Source organism: Aythya ferina (assembly GCF_964211825.1).
Source record: "Aythya ferina genome assembly, chromosome: 5".
NCBI lineage: Eukaryota > Metazoa > Chordata > Aves > Anseriformes > Anatidae > Aythya > Aythya ferina.
Genome location: NC_140301.1, coordinates 2,298,295 through 2,312,763, shown reverse-complemented (window position 1 = coordinate 2,312,763; position 14,469 = coordinate 2,298,295). Strand labels below are relative to the sequence as shown.

Sequence of the window (14,469 nt, the reverse complement as noted above, 5' to 3'; positions counted from 1 at the left end):
CACGAGAAAGGCAGCCCGAGGGCCGGCCGGGGGAGCCGGCTGGGCTTCCTGCCGCCCGGCCGCACTTGGCTGGAGGTCAGCAAACATCTGTGACCTCGGGGGGCAGGCGGAGAGGGCAGCCGGCAAGTGCCTGACACGGCCCGGGCTCCTGCAAGGCGCAACGAGGCACTCGTGTAAGGCACTCGAGCGTAACGCCACGCCTGGGACACTCACTGTGAGAATGACTGGTAAAGAAAATAAAAGCGAGACACAACGTGGTGAAAGATTCCTCTTAAGTCTTGTGGTGCTGTCGGTTAAGGGGTTAGGGGCTTTTTTTTTTTTGATAAGTGGTCTGGAAATTAAATGTTTCCTGTTTGCTTTGTAGCGGTATGTCCACTGCAGTTCTGCTAAAGCAAGAAGCTTTTGGACTAATTGTTGTGTGATTGAGTACTGTCTGTATAGACAGCATGAAACACAGTCCGTGGTGAGCGGCGTTCATACCTCGCTTTTATTACAGACAGAACAACGTAGCAGCTTCACCTCAGCCCGCAGAATGGTGGCATAAACTAGGTGTAAGCAAAAGCAGGTTCTTTACACTTCTGACTAGGCCCAGGGAGAGGAGATGTACAGCAGCACCACGATGCTGAGTTGGGGCTGTTCCAGGAGGGCTGTAAAGCAGGATGCAGGGGAGCAAATCAAACCCTGTGCATAGCCACGCATCAGGGGGCAGGCCGGAATGAAAGCTGACTTTTTAAGGTACGTGATAAAAAGAGACATTCAGACATTAAGGCTTGAAAACTTAAAAATAATAATTTAAACTTAAAAATAATAAATTACGGATTTAAAAATAATAAAAAATAAACACTTCTGGAAACCATACCCCTTATTGAGATCTAAAACAGAAGCTACAAACGTCCAGCCTGAGGGAAATTAGAGAACAATTTTTTGAAAATTTTCAGGTGTGTATACGATGATCTGAGGCAAAAGAAAGTTATGTACCTCTGGAGCAGAGGTAACATTAGTAGAAGACAGGATAGATAATTTTCACACGCTGGTGAGAAAAAGAAGAAAGAAACAGAATAACTTCTAATCTCTAAAAAGTTGGAAAAGACAGATCATAAAGGGAAATCATAGTATGTCACAAAACAAATAATCCAAAATTACCTTGTATCCATTACCAGTGACTGCATCTTTAAGCCCACTTGCTATTCTGATACCATCATGACAAGTGATGGCTGTGGCTTTTCCTGACGGCATAATTCCTACTCTCTACTCTGTTCACATGGCATAGCATGCTTTCAGTGCACGGCAAGCAGAAGTGCATGGTGTTCCTACAGTACCTTGCAAGGGGAATAACTACTTAACTGATCAGGAAAAGGCTGTAACTAGTGCTTGCCTGTGCTGCAGATTTTTCTGTTGAAATTCCATGGATGGACTTCTAAAATAAGCAGTTTCTGGAGCTGTACTGAATCACACTCGCTCTGCAGCAGTGGTGGGCTGCATATCAACACAGCAGCCCTGTCTCCTGGAGCCATGAAATTTCTCTGAGCTATCAAGAAGAAGAAAAAAAAAAAAAAAAAAGGGAAGGAAAGAAACCAAACAACAACACAGCGATTCCTTTAAGTACGCTATTAGCATTACCCTGTAAGTTGCTATCAAGGGGAACATATAACCACTGGGCAAATATTAAATTTCTGTGAATCTAAAAATGGAAGTTCATAACTACATATTCTAACTGTAGAAAATGCCATGTAAGTGAACAGTTTGCTTGCCATTCTATTTAAGACTTTTTCAAGCTACTTGATCTAAAAAGAAACTTATTTTGCCACAGCAACCTTTCACATACAAATACAGCTTGTCCAAACCATTTGTTAAGAAAATAGTTAATGAATTGCTGATTTTTTTTCTTTTATATCAACTGATTACTTTTGTAACACTAATGTTATATGAGTACTTTTTCCTGTAAGGCAGTTTTCATGAGAATAAATGGTCCAGACAAACCAAAGTTTTTTGTTTGTTTGTTTGTTTTTATGAAGTACTGTAAATGCCTAATACCTGAGGTCTTTATTTTGAAAATTACATTAAAATATCCACAAAGACCTTAAATATATTTGTTGAGATACAATTTAAAGTTCTTCAAGGTTCTTTTCCCCATCAAATATGTGATATGAGAATCATACATGTTTTAATAAATAAAACAGTAAATTAGATGATGAAGATGCCTAAGAAAGTTACTCGTTGCTATATAAGTATGTGAACACACACAGTATATATATATATATATATAGGAACACGTCAACATCCTTTTTTTTTGGGGTATTTGAATGACAGTGGGCTGATATATTGATTTTTTTAAGTTATTTTTTTCTACTAAATGGATTTAGTTGTTCTGTTTGTAAACACTCTTTTTTAAAAAAGTAACTATTTAATGGAAATAAACTACCCTACAGATAAAGAGCTACAATATCATTTTAGTTTAGATATTCAGTTAGCAGACATTCTCCAGCCAGATAAAAAGGAATTTTTAATTACATATTGCTCTGAATTCTGTGCAAATACTTACACACTGTATGACATTAACAGCAGACTCCTGTTTACTTCTTTATTAAGAAAAATGAGCTGTAATATGGACGTTTCATTTATTTCAGGTAAATAAGACCATGTTCTTTTGCAAGAGCATTTACAGTTGTAATTATTAAAAAAGACGTTTTCGTATGTTAAGATAGAGAAAATATTATTCATGAGTATTTACAGTCACCCATGTTTAAAAGCATTGTTAAGTTGTGTGCTTTGTTTTATGTATTTCTAAAAAGAAGTGTATGTTCTTCCTCTTAAACTTCTGCTTCTAAACATTTTACTGTGGTCTCAGGCTTGGATTTAGACTCTTCTACCTTTTTTCCATTATTCTTTGTTTCCTTCTCAGGTGTCTTGTCATTTGACTCAGCCTCTTTGAGAGCTGTAGTTTCAACCATTTCTTTTTTCTGATTCTTGTATGAAAATGGGAACGTTGTCTTGTACCTTTAAATAGGAAAAAAAGATAGTAAAGCAGCAACACTGACATAGTTAGGTAGCATTCCTCAAAATGCTAAGTATCTTTAAACAAACAGTGCATGTTCAGGATTTGTGTTATGTAATGAAAATACAAGCTGGGCTAGGATGTTAGAAATGCAGACAACTTTTTGATATTTAATGATCTTCCGTGTTGAAGATCTGTATAAATGATTCAAATGAGTTCAACATTTTTTTTTTTTTTTGAACAAAAGTAACATCTACTCCCTTAAGTTTGACATTGAAAGAAACAAAATAAAGCTACATAAACAGTCTTTTATATAAACAGATGCACACTTCAATGAAGCAACATTTCAGTGTTGCTGTTTTGGCAGACACAGAAATGTTCCACACTAGGCATGATTGATTAATCAAAGATAGGTAGTACTTGTCCTTGATTTCTTTTCTGAAATAGGGAATAGTAACAGCAAAAACCAATTTTATCTGCAGAGCAGGGATGAAGATTTTGTTCTTTGTCCTACACTTGTCATTACATCTCTGATCTTTAACTATATAAGTAAAATATTCACTGACTGTACTCTAGAAGTTAACTCAGTACAAGAGAAAAGAAAGAAAAATCTTACTTTTTGATATAGCAGACTGCTAGAACAACTGAAGTAATGAAGAAGATGAGTGCCAGTACAAGGAGTGCTGTTGGGATACCTAGAGAAAAAAGTGAAGTATGCATTGAGTTTTTATTTATTCTTAATTCAGACTTTCTAAAGGCTTATGAACATAAATCCAGATTCTTCTTAAAACAGCATTGTGTAGGAGGTACATACACGTAGACATGCAGAAGGACAGAGGTATTAGGGATCTCAAAATGTTTGTTACTCCTGTTCATTGTTTTGAGAGATTGAAACAGGTATTTTGGCAGTCCATGTCAGATGTTTGTCTAATCTGCTCATTGGAGAGTTTTTACAACTTGCCAAGAAAACGTTTTTGTAACAAATCATCTTTCCAGTTAGAATGTGTTGGTTTTTTTTTCCTCATATTTAGTCCATTCCTCAGTTGCTGTATATTAGGATTTGTTATTCACACCTCATACCTGGAGAACAAAGCACTATTCTCCTTAAAATTTCCATGACTTCTATTGTTTTTAAGAGCCTGCAGACTCTTCTATTACTGTGAGCACATGGTGTCTGCTAAGAATTTTTAAGGAATATATTCACCCCAAATCGCATTAACCAAAATTACTTTCTACTATTTCTTACTGAAATACTCTCAAAAAGTATAAAGTCATAACAAGACCTTAAAAATTACTTAAAAACAACAACAAAACAACTCTCTGCCTTATAAGCTTTGCCTTTGCAAAACTGTAACAATTTATTCTGCTTCCAGATTCAGCTATATAAAAATGTATGCTGGAGTAGCAAGCAAGACCAGCAGTAAACAGTTTTCCTGCTAACATCTACATAACTAACCAGCTCTCCTAACTGAAGAGCTACCATCCATAGCCTTTACCTCCAAAGACAACGCCATCGTTCTTAAAGGCAGCACGGGAAGTGTAGTTGGGAGAGTCAAGTGAGTATTCCCCTGGCGTGTTGGTAGTAGTCTCCTCCGTTGGTAATATTGTTTCGGTTACACATACCACCTGAAATTTCAGCTTTTTCAAGGCCCGTTCCGTCTCAGTTGCGTTAGGCACTGCCGTGACGTTTTCAGTTAAATCTGAGCCTGAAGAGGCAGTTAAGTCCGTTGGTGCGCTTGATGATGGTCTAGTTGTAGTTGGATCTGGTACACATGAATTAATTTGGACATCTGCAGTAGGGAAAGGAGACACGTAAAGGTTATGCTTCTGTTAGGTTTGTACTTACTGCGCACACGTTTACAGAAATTGTTACCCAGCCGTTCCCTTCTGCAAATTAGTTGTTGCCTTATCCAGATCAGGCACGCTTATTTCCTATGTGTAGCTAAGACACCGATGATGCCCTTTTTATCATTACTCACATGGTTAAACACTTGGAGTAAATGCGATGCTCGTTTTGTATTTGCATACCCATAATCTATTCCTCCCGAACAGTACTTAGAGTGATAATCCATATTAAACACACACACCGACCTCCTGCAGAGCAGAAGGCTTAACTGCAGATTCAAGCTTCAGAAATATTTGCAATATATAACACACTTGAAGATAAATGCTATTTTAGGTACCTTTTATCCTTATTAGGTACCTTCCACAACCTTAAGGGGCCCTGCAAGAAAGCTGGAAAGGGACTCATCAGGGAGCGGTAGAACAAGGGGTAATGTCTTTAAACTAAAAGAGGGGACATTTAGATATTCAGAGGAAAATCTTCACTCAGAGGGTGGTGAGGCCCTGGCACAGGCTGCCCAGAGAAGCTGTGGATGCCCCAGCCCTGGAGGTGTTCAAGGCCAGGCTGGATGGGGCTTTGGGCAGCCTGGGCTGGTGGGAGGCATCCCTGCCCATGGCAGAGGGGTTGGAACCAGATGATCTTTAAGGTCCCTTCCAACCCGAGCCATTCTTTGATTCTCTAATAAAAACCTAAATGACAGAGGCTCTTTATTTTTTTCTGCCATAGTTTTCAAATGTTTTTTGACGCTACAACCACAAAGAAAATTGACAAAATGAGCTTCTATTAAATGTTTTAGCTAAGACATACCTAGAACAGGCAATAGTTTAACTATTAAGATGAAGAAATGCAGAATCATCCCTATGTTAAATATACATTCTCATTTTCTCACCATTCAGCAAACTTAGGTCCTCTGAAGAGACCTCTGAAGATCATCTAGCCCAAACCTCTGCCACGTAGGATCACCTGGAGCACATTGTGCAGGACGGCATCCAGGCAGGTTTTGAATATCTCCAGAGAAGGAGACTCCACAACCTCTCTGGGCAACCTGTTTCAGTGCCCTGTCACCCTCACAGCAAAGAAGTGTCCCCTCATATTCAGCTGGAACTTCCTGGCTTCAGTTTGTGCCCGTAGCCTCTCATCCTGTCACTGGACACAACTGAAAAGAGACTTGCTCCATGCTCTTAACACCCTCCCCTCGGATATTTATACACACTGATGAGGTCTCCACTCAGTCTTCTCTTTTTCCAGGCTAAACAGGCGCAGATCTCTCAGCCTGTCCTCATACAACAGGTGCTCCAGTTCTCTAACCCACTTGTGCTGGGGAGCCCTGAACTGGACACAGTACTCCAGGTGTGGCCTCACCAGGGCTGAGCAGAGGGGGAGGATCACCTCCCTTGACCTGCTGACAACACTTCCAAATGCAGCCCAGGATCCTGCTGGCCTTCTTGGCCAGCACAAGGGCAAATTTGCCACAAGGGCAAATTGCTGACTCATGGTCAGCAATTCAATTTACAGTCCTTCAAATCAAAACACCTAAATAACAAAAAACTATTAAAAGTATTGTGTTGACATTACAGAATGGTAAAAGCAACTCTTTTATAAGAGCTTTCATGGCAGCACCAACTTATTAATTTGGATGAACTGAACAGACCTCCTGTATTGCTTGAAAGCTTCTCCCCACAGAGCTAAATACAACTAGACAACATTTAAGGTCAGGGGAAAATAGCTACCAGGTGATAAGATCTCTCCTGTTATGAATTTTTTTCATTCAGATATTTAAAAAAATCCAATCCAAACACAAGAAATGTAGTTGTTATGCTTACATACCTGAAGAATTGAAGCAGTAAACCATAAATGTTTTAGAGTGTTCAATACTCCATGACACCAGTCCAACCTTGCCCTTACCACATTTCTGGTTGGATATTAGCCGAGGAATTACAATCACTCCATCTTTCACCCATCCATAGCTACAATAAAAAACATCAGTCCTTTTAATATCAGATTTGTCACCAGCCTCATGTAAGGTAAAGTAGTTTATTGAAGGTAATGAGATGCTAACTGATATCATATACCTGCACGTTTCAAAGCCATGTTTCAAAGCCTTTTCAACCTGGTCTTTACTTGCCAGTTGTAAATTCAATTGATTGCATGCATTACTTGCTTCTGAGAAATTCACTTTCTCCTCAATATAAAGACCTACACCTGTGATCCTGCAAGGTGGAAGTGTAGAACCTGTAATTTAGACATAAATGTTCAAGGTTAGTATTGAATACTAACATTTATTGGAATTTAAGGTATCATTCAAATTGCACATTCTTAAAAGTTTCTAGCTTGAGGATAGTAGAAAAGTAATTTCTAGCAAAAAGACATACTTCACAATAAAAAGTTTTCTCAATAGTCTAGAATTTCAAAAGGTTTGACTGTTATTAGACTAAATGCATATCTAGTTGTATTTGTGGTGTTACCTAGAGTCAGCTTCTTAGTAAAGCTGCTGTTATTTGTCAAACTTATTCATTCAAAAATTCAAAATAGGAAGAGTAATCAGACAGTTCTTTTTTTTTTTTTTTTAATTAAAATGATAAACCTAGCAGTTGTACTCAATCACTAGACTGGATTCTGTCAGTATAACATTCTTACTAGAAAGATTTTATTATAGTTCTTATTCCTCCTAAATTTAACTTTCTTTTCTAGTTTTGCATGATATTTTTTCCCCAGGCACTGTCATGTGTTGAATTTACTGAGTACTTGGCAGGAAGCAGGTGGTAGGAAAAGAGGGGATAGATGGGGTGAATTTGACACTTTTCCCCTATTACTTTGCAATAGGAAACTCATCCAGCTTTTTCAGAAAGCCACAATTGGCCATGACACCTGCACTAGAAAAGGCATAGCTAATGTCTGATTACACCTGCTCCAGTTTCTTAGTATCTACTTTCTTTATCTGTATTAAGGACACAGGGCAGAATTCAGAATTTGACGCAGACAAGGAAAAAGATAATACTCTTTCGTCTCCATGTTTCCCCAGAAGCATATGGTAGATTTTTTTTTTTTTGAGTTACATTCAGTAATTATCATGTTAAATGAAAAGGAATAGCCTGTATGAAAAAATCATCTCAAAACAGCTTCAGAGACCCCAGGAAGAAAATCCTCATACCTTGGCAAAATAAATTCAAGGAAAAGAAAGAAAGAAAGAAACAACACAACAAATCAAGGAAAAAAAAAATAAAACACAAAACCAAAACCAAACAAAAAACACAACACAACAAAATGCAACTGGAATAACTGAATACAGTGGGGACACTTTTTGTATTTATGCAAGCTTGTAAACATTTCAGCATTTCATTGCAAATACTTCAGATAAGCAATAGCTAAAGTTGTTACTTGCTGGATTTCCTTTTCAGACTCTGTGGCTACCAGGTACGTACACTAATGAATACTTGATAAAACCTGTGCATCAGACAACAGTCAGTCCACAAACTCTCAAGGGAAAATTAAATGACGTGTGCAGATCCACCAAATTTCTTAGCAAGAGAAGTTAAATTGAATTTTATGAATGAAGTCATAGAATTAGCAGCCAAGCCACTCCTACCATGAGAAAAACAGATGTCTCATCTTGTGTGGAGGGCAAAGAGAAAGGCAGGCTTTCTAGTCCTGTTCCCACTGGGTGTTGTGAGGTTGGAAATGGCTTTTGATAAGAGATGTATCTCTGTTGTTCTTTAGTTTATTGGGATTTAAATGTTGGGTAAAGCAATCATGGAACTTGGTGAATTTATCTCAGCAGCTATGGATGTTCTGGCCCCCCATTAACACACCGCAGGTGAGCCAGTGAATACCGTAGCAGTCCCTATAGTGAAACCATGGCAACAACCAGGCCTGACTTGAAGGTAAGACCAGCCAGACATGTTGTATGAGGATCCAGAGAAGCACTGTTGCTCAGTGGTGTGTGCATCAAGGACCTCAAGTGTATCCAAGCAGTCCCAATGTGAAGATGATTCACGGTGTCAAATTTCTTCCATATTACTGTCATATGTCTTCCTTCCAGTCAGCGTGTCTTCATGAATAGCCTCCTGTATGTCTTCATTTCGTTCAGACTACTTCTGGTGTCAGACAGGTACTCCAACATTAAGTTTTCTCAATTCCCTGTTGTTAACAGGGAACTCTCCCAGTCCTCTTGAGATTTTTATTTTTTCTTCTGGATCTCCCTCCATCTCAGCTGCTGCTGTACTTTCTGCAATTCATTTACCATAGTTTTCAAGCCCCCCATTCCTTGTCTAGGATGCCTAATTCCTTTATTCACCTACTACTTTTTATACTCAGACTTGACTCTTTTTTACAGGAGAATTGTATAATAGATATATAGCACAATAAATATAGAAATTCAGTAACAGAAAATTCTTAACAGAAAGTCTTAAGTGGTAAGAAAAGTGATTGTAGGACATGGACCGAAGTTTTATCTTAGAATTTACTAAGCTCTTTAAAACATAATAGAAAAGTGAAAGAAACCTTTTGGAAATGTTATGAGCTTCAAACTATATTCCAGATGGGTTTACAGTATGCAAAAGAAATCCAGAAAGAGAAGAGTAACCTCTTCAAAACTTTTCATCACCTCTTAAATCACCTCTGACTTCTGTACTAAAGAAAACCGAGTTTGTACGGGAGACAGACTAATCCTATAGAAGCTCATTACCCTTTCGGGTCCACAAGTTGCCCACATGTGTCCTTTTAGCTTTGCTCTATTCAGTTTATCTACTAATTCGCGTTTTGGGTCCTCTGTGAACAGTAGTTTTACTGAGAAAGGTGGGAAAAAAATGGACAGAAGAATCTCACAAGACAAATGCATCACAAGACAGGAAGAAAATAATATGTGCAGGGTACAGGTATTGCATTTACTGTGCATGAATTCTCCTCTTGCTTTTTGGAGAAGCTGGTGTTTCTTCATCTCTGCTTTGCCCCAGGCCCTCGCTCTGATTTGTTGGAGAGCTGAGTTTGGCTGCTGATGTCAGGGAGCAGCAACAGTGAGGCTGTTCCACAAGAAGAGATGAGCCAGAAGCTGCAGAAGCTGTCGGTGATAGCAGCACAGGCAGGACAGTGCCACCACCAACCAGGGCACAGCCCTGTGGTACCCAAGCAGGGCCACACTGTGGCAGGTTTGTGGCAGCTTCTCTGCACTGTCAGGAAGCAAGAGAATATGTCAGATGCAGGGTTCATCAGAAAGTTCATTTGGGAACAGCAAGAGAGGGTGCTATCTGTCGCACATGCCTGAAGGCCATCCTGGAGACAAGGCTACCTCCAATGCAAGTCTGTGGTCCCATCCATGAAGCCCAGCAGTAAAACAGCACAGGAGCCAGCTGGACTGGGCACAGGCATACTACACAGAGCTCCAAGGCACAACTGCAAATGGGCCATGAGATTAATAGGAGCACTGAACTGATGAGCTGAGGGTGCATGAGTAAGTACCCTAAGTGAGCATTAGATGGGAACTAAGGATGTCCTAACAGCTGGAAAGGATAGTCTTAAGACTCACGCTGTTTCCCCATCAAAAATATATTCAGTGATTGGGATACGTAGAAGAATCTACTGTTGTTCAGTACTTCAACCATGGAATTTCAACAGAACTTGAGCATCTAATTCACTCAAGCCCAGTTGCTTTCAGAAGCCTTTCAGTAGATATGACAATCGATTATCTGCAACAATGACATAGTGTTCTTCTACATGGCTAGAACAAACATTTACTCCTACAGTGAAACATCTGGAAACATGTGATATGCATTTGGTATCTGCAGATATCCTAGCAGCTACTGGGGTGGGATAATTTTATCTGTCAGGGCAGCCATACTCCACCATAACCACTCTCTTACTCCCCCTCCTCAAAGGGAAAGGGGGAAAATAAAATGGAAAGGGCTCAAAGGCTGAGGTAAGGACAGGGAGACCACTCACCAGTTACCTTCACAGGCAAAACAGACGCAGCAAAGGCAAATTAATAATTTGTTACCTATAACTAGCAGACTAGAATAGTGAGAAACTAAAACTAAAAACACCTTCCCTCCATCCGCCCTCTTCTAACTCTTTACCCTGAGCAGTGCAGAGGAAAGGGGAATGGGGGCTGCAGTCAGTCCATAGCACTTCTCTGCCGCTCTTTCACGGTCCCTCTCTGCCCCTGCTACCCGTGGGGTCCCTCCCACGGGATGCCGTCCTTCCCCAACTGATCATGTGGGGGCTGCCCACAGGCTGCAGCTCCTCAAGCACTGTTCCCACACGGCTCCGTCTCACGGAGTCCATCCCCCAGGAGCAAACTGCTCCAGCACGGGTTCCCCATGGGTGGGTGGCAGCTCCGCCCAGAGCCCCTGCTCCTGCGTGGGCTCCTCTCCACGGGCTGCAGCTCTGGCCTGGGGCCTGCTCCTGCAGGGGCTCTCCATGGGCTGCAGCCTCCTCCAGGCCACATCCACCTGCTCCACCGGGGGCTCCTCCACGGGCTGCAGCGTGGAGATCTGCTCCATGTGGGACCCATGGGCTTCAAGGGGGCAGCCTGCTCCACCAGGGGCCTCTCCACAGGCCTCAGGGGAACTGCTGCTGCCTGCCTGGAGCACCTCCTGCCTCCTGCTGCACTGACCTTGGGATCTGCAGGGCTCGTTCTCACTCCTCTCTCCCCCAGCTGCTGTCAAACAGCATTTATTTTTTTTCACCCTCTTTCTTAAATCTGCTCTTCCAGAGGTCGAACCAATGCTGCTCCCTGGCTCAACTCTGGACAGCAGCAGGTTCTTTTTGCAGCCAGATGAAAGTGGCGTTTATCTGACACAGAGCAGCGGCTGGGCTCTGCTCACAGGGACAAGCCCTGCAGCCCCCCACTACCAAACACTTGGCACGTATCACAGAATCACAGAATTTCTAGGTTGGAAGAGACCTCAAGATCATCGAGTCCAACCTCTGACCTAACCCTAACAGTCCCCACTAAACCATATCCCTAAGCTCTACATCTAAACGTCTTTTAAAGACTTCCAGGGATGGTGACTCCACCACTTCCCTGGGCAGCCTGTTCCAATGTCTAACAATAATGTCTAACGTAATGTTAGACAATGTCTAACATAAACCCAATACATAAGGTTAAGAGGCATCCACATTTCCCTAACTTACATAAGAAAGGGGTATTACATGACCCTGATTCAAAAAATAGGCACATACAATAGCGTTGAGGGAAGTGTATTATCTAAGAACTGTATGATAAAATTTGAAGTTGGCAATTCCCACTGCTAATTTTGCAGACAGATAGTTTATATAGAACAGGAACTCCTGCATTGTATTCACCAGATACAAGCATGCCTGCCCTGGGGGTGAACCACAAGATCCTGGCATACAATTCCTTCAATTTTGCAAGTCAAGAGTGTCAGGATATGGAAGAAAAAAAAAAAAAAAAAAAAAAAAAAAAAAGCATTAACAATAGCATTTTCACAGACCTGGCTTCACACATGTTGTGCTTTCTGAGGATTGTGTAAAACTATTTGCTATGGTGTCTTCAATAATATAAAGTCACATTTCAATAGTTCTAAACTTAATCCTAAATGCACAACCAAAACTCTAGAACAAGCAGTTCTATAGCATTTACATAGCACTTGAGCTTATCAAATCATTAGAGTGAAAGATTTCCCCTATATGTTAGAGTATTTTTCATTGCATATTATGGAAAGCTATATTATGAAAATCTTGTGGTTTCCTATGCTAGCAGGCCTATCTACAGACACTTTCCCCCATTTTGTTTGGGAAAATAGCTGCTTTTTTTGAGCACTTTACTGTTCAACTAGGATATTTTAAAAAGTGGAACCTTACATACCTGTTATGAAGTAATTTTGAGCCATGAATGTCATAACCCAGACTGAAAACACCGCTGAGGTAACTCCAAAATGATTTGTCATTGTCACGAACTTGGAAAATTGAGAAATTCAAGGTGATTTGTCTTCTGTGCTGAGAAAAGTTCAGGTTTTGGATACTGTCAGACCACCTTTGAAACTGCCTTTGAGATGACTTCTTGAAAGCAACTTCCAGCTGTCACTGCACTGCTTCATAGAAAGGATGTCAGAGCAAATGCGTTGACTATCCCACACAAAGGTGAGGTCACTGAGTGGAAATCCCTAATCACCTTTAACTCTTTCAGCATTTGCTGGAAAATTTAACTACTGCTGACGCAGAAAACACAGCTGAGGAAGGGAGATAAGACTGGTAGACTGCAAAGTCAGTAAACACTCTGAAAACTTTTCTTTTGTTATTTTTTCCTGTTTTACTGATTAACAACACATTACTCACACTATTTAGCTGGTAAATAAACATAATTATTTATTGCATCACAGCAAAGAGAACAAAAATGAGCATTTTTCTTTTGGAGTTAGAAGAGTATCCATTCCCCACTGTCCTCTACACCTTGATGTAGTGCTTTTACTTTCCTTTGCCTGAGAGTTGCGATGCAGAAATAGGTACCATAATGCAGAGGTAATTTGATACTTGGTTTTGAAGAGATTTGGACATGTGCTACCAAAAATGGGAATCCTTGTGACACTCTAGGGGACTGGCTCCCACCACTGTCCCTATCACATCTGTCTTCCTGTGAAGTTCCAATAAACAGTTATGTCAATAGACTGATTGAAACCACAGATAATGTGGTTAATGAAATGATGTATCTATTACCAGCAAAGAAATTTAAGATCCTGTCGTGTTTGGGCTCTGGTTTGGAACTGAATGTTGGCAAAGCTCCTTGAGATCTGAGACAAATTTCTTACTCTAATTTCTATTTTGCCTCTGTTGTGCTATACTTACATGCTTCTACAGAATCATGACAATCTGCAGTACTGTAGTCAGACTGTCAAGCAAGTTCTAAATGAATTCACTTCAATCCATTATGTAGGAGAAATTACTAGTTATTCTGCTGCTCTCATAGATTAGTGGTCTGTGACAGTAAAACACTGAATGGTAAAACACCTGACCATCTCCATGCTTACCTTGAACTGCTAAATATTCACTACCCTGAAAAATTATTTCCAAAGCTGGATTTCTCAAGAAAGACATTTTAAAGTTGCATACTAATTGTCCTGTCATGATTTACCACTTTATGCCAATTGTTCTCATTGCAGCAAAGCTCCTTTAGTCAAACTCTGTCAACATTCTTGATGTTTAATGCAATTTTTAGCTGAAAAATAAGAGATGAACACCTTGGTAACACTTAACAAAAATACAAGCTCCTTCTACATGGTTTTGTTAGAGCAAAATACAGATTAGGAGAGAAAAAATTAGAATGATGAAATGAGCCTTAATAACTTTTTTTTTTTTTGGTCAGTTTCTTCCTTTTTACTTGTCAGCTGTTGCAAAACTATGAGGAAGATCACTCATCTGGACTGCATAGCTAACAAAAGGTTTCTAAATTGTTTATGGGTCTTCATCTTAACTTCTGTGGTGAAAAACAACAACAGCTTTCTGTCAATGTGTTTAATAAGCATTTGGCCAAAATATTTATGGTAAGCTATAAAGAAAATCCCATCATCTCATACCTATGTGCTTCAAAAAGTTGATGAGGATTGCTAAACAGAAGACTTTTATGCTGAGGAGAACAGACTGTTCTCTATAATCCTTTCTAAAGGAACCCTGAAGCATC

At 40.0% G+C, this 14,469-nt stretch overlaps 1 protein-coding gene and 1 long non-coding RNA gene across 2 annotated transcripts; one reads left to right on the top strand and one right to left on the bottom strand.

Annotated features, from left to right (window-relative positions):
• The first annotated feature begins 273 nt into the window (after positions 1-273).
• LOC311437834 lies at positions 274-1,984 on the top strand. The gene is made up of 2 exons (XR_014693748.1): positions 274-735; positions 1,161-1,984. It is a non-coding gene; the product is annotated as an uncharacterized lncRNA (long non-coding RNA).
• A 496-nt stretch (positions 1,985-2,480) lies between these two features.
• Positions 2,481-13,043, bottom strand: LYVE1 (lymphatic vessel endothelial hyaluronan receptor 1). The gene is made up of 6 exons (XM_084521571.1): positions 12,661-13,043; positions 6,911-7,070; positions 6,666-6,805; positions 4,492-4,785; positions 3,612-3,690; positions 2,481-2,997 (listed from the first exon to the last, which is right to left on the bottom strand). The coding sequence occupies exons 1-6, from the start codon at positions 12,740-12,742 to the stop codon at positions 2,811-2,813; spliced, it is 942 nt and encodes a 313-aa protein (XP_084377697.1). The 5' UTR covers positions 12,743-13,043; the 3' UTR covers positions 2,481-2,810.
• Positions 13,044-14,469: the final 1,426 nt, after the last annotated feature.

Bases quoted from the DNA above. Each gene is read 5' to 3' on its own strand.
- LYVE1 (XM_084521571.1), bottom strand. From the start codon at position 12,742: ATGACAAATCATTTTGGAGTTACCTCAGCGGTGTTTTCAGTCTGGGTT. The intron at 7,071-12,660 runs GTATGTAAGGTT...TCTAAATTACAG, and splicing joins TCAAAATTACTTCATAACAG to GTTCTACACTTCCACCTTGC. The intron at 2,998-3,611 runs GTAAGATTTTTC...TCCTATTTAAAG, and splicing joins GCAGTCTGCTATATCAAAAA to GTACAAGACAACGTTCCCAT.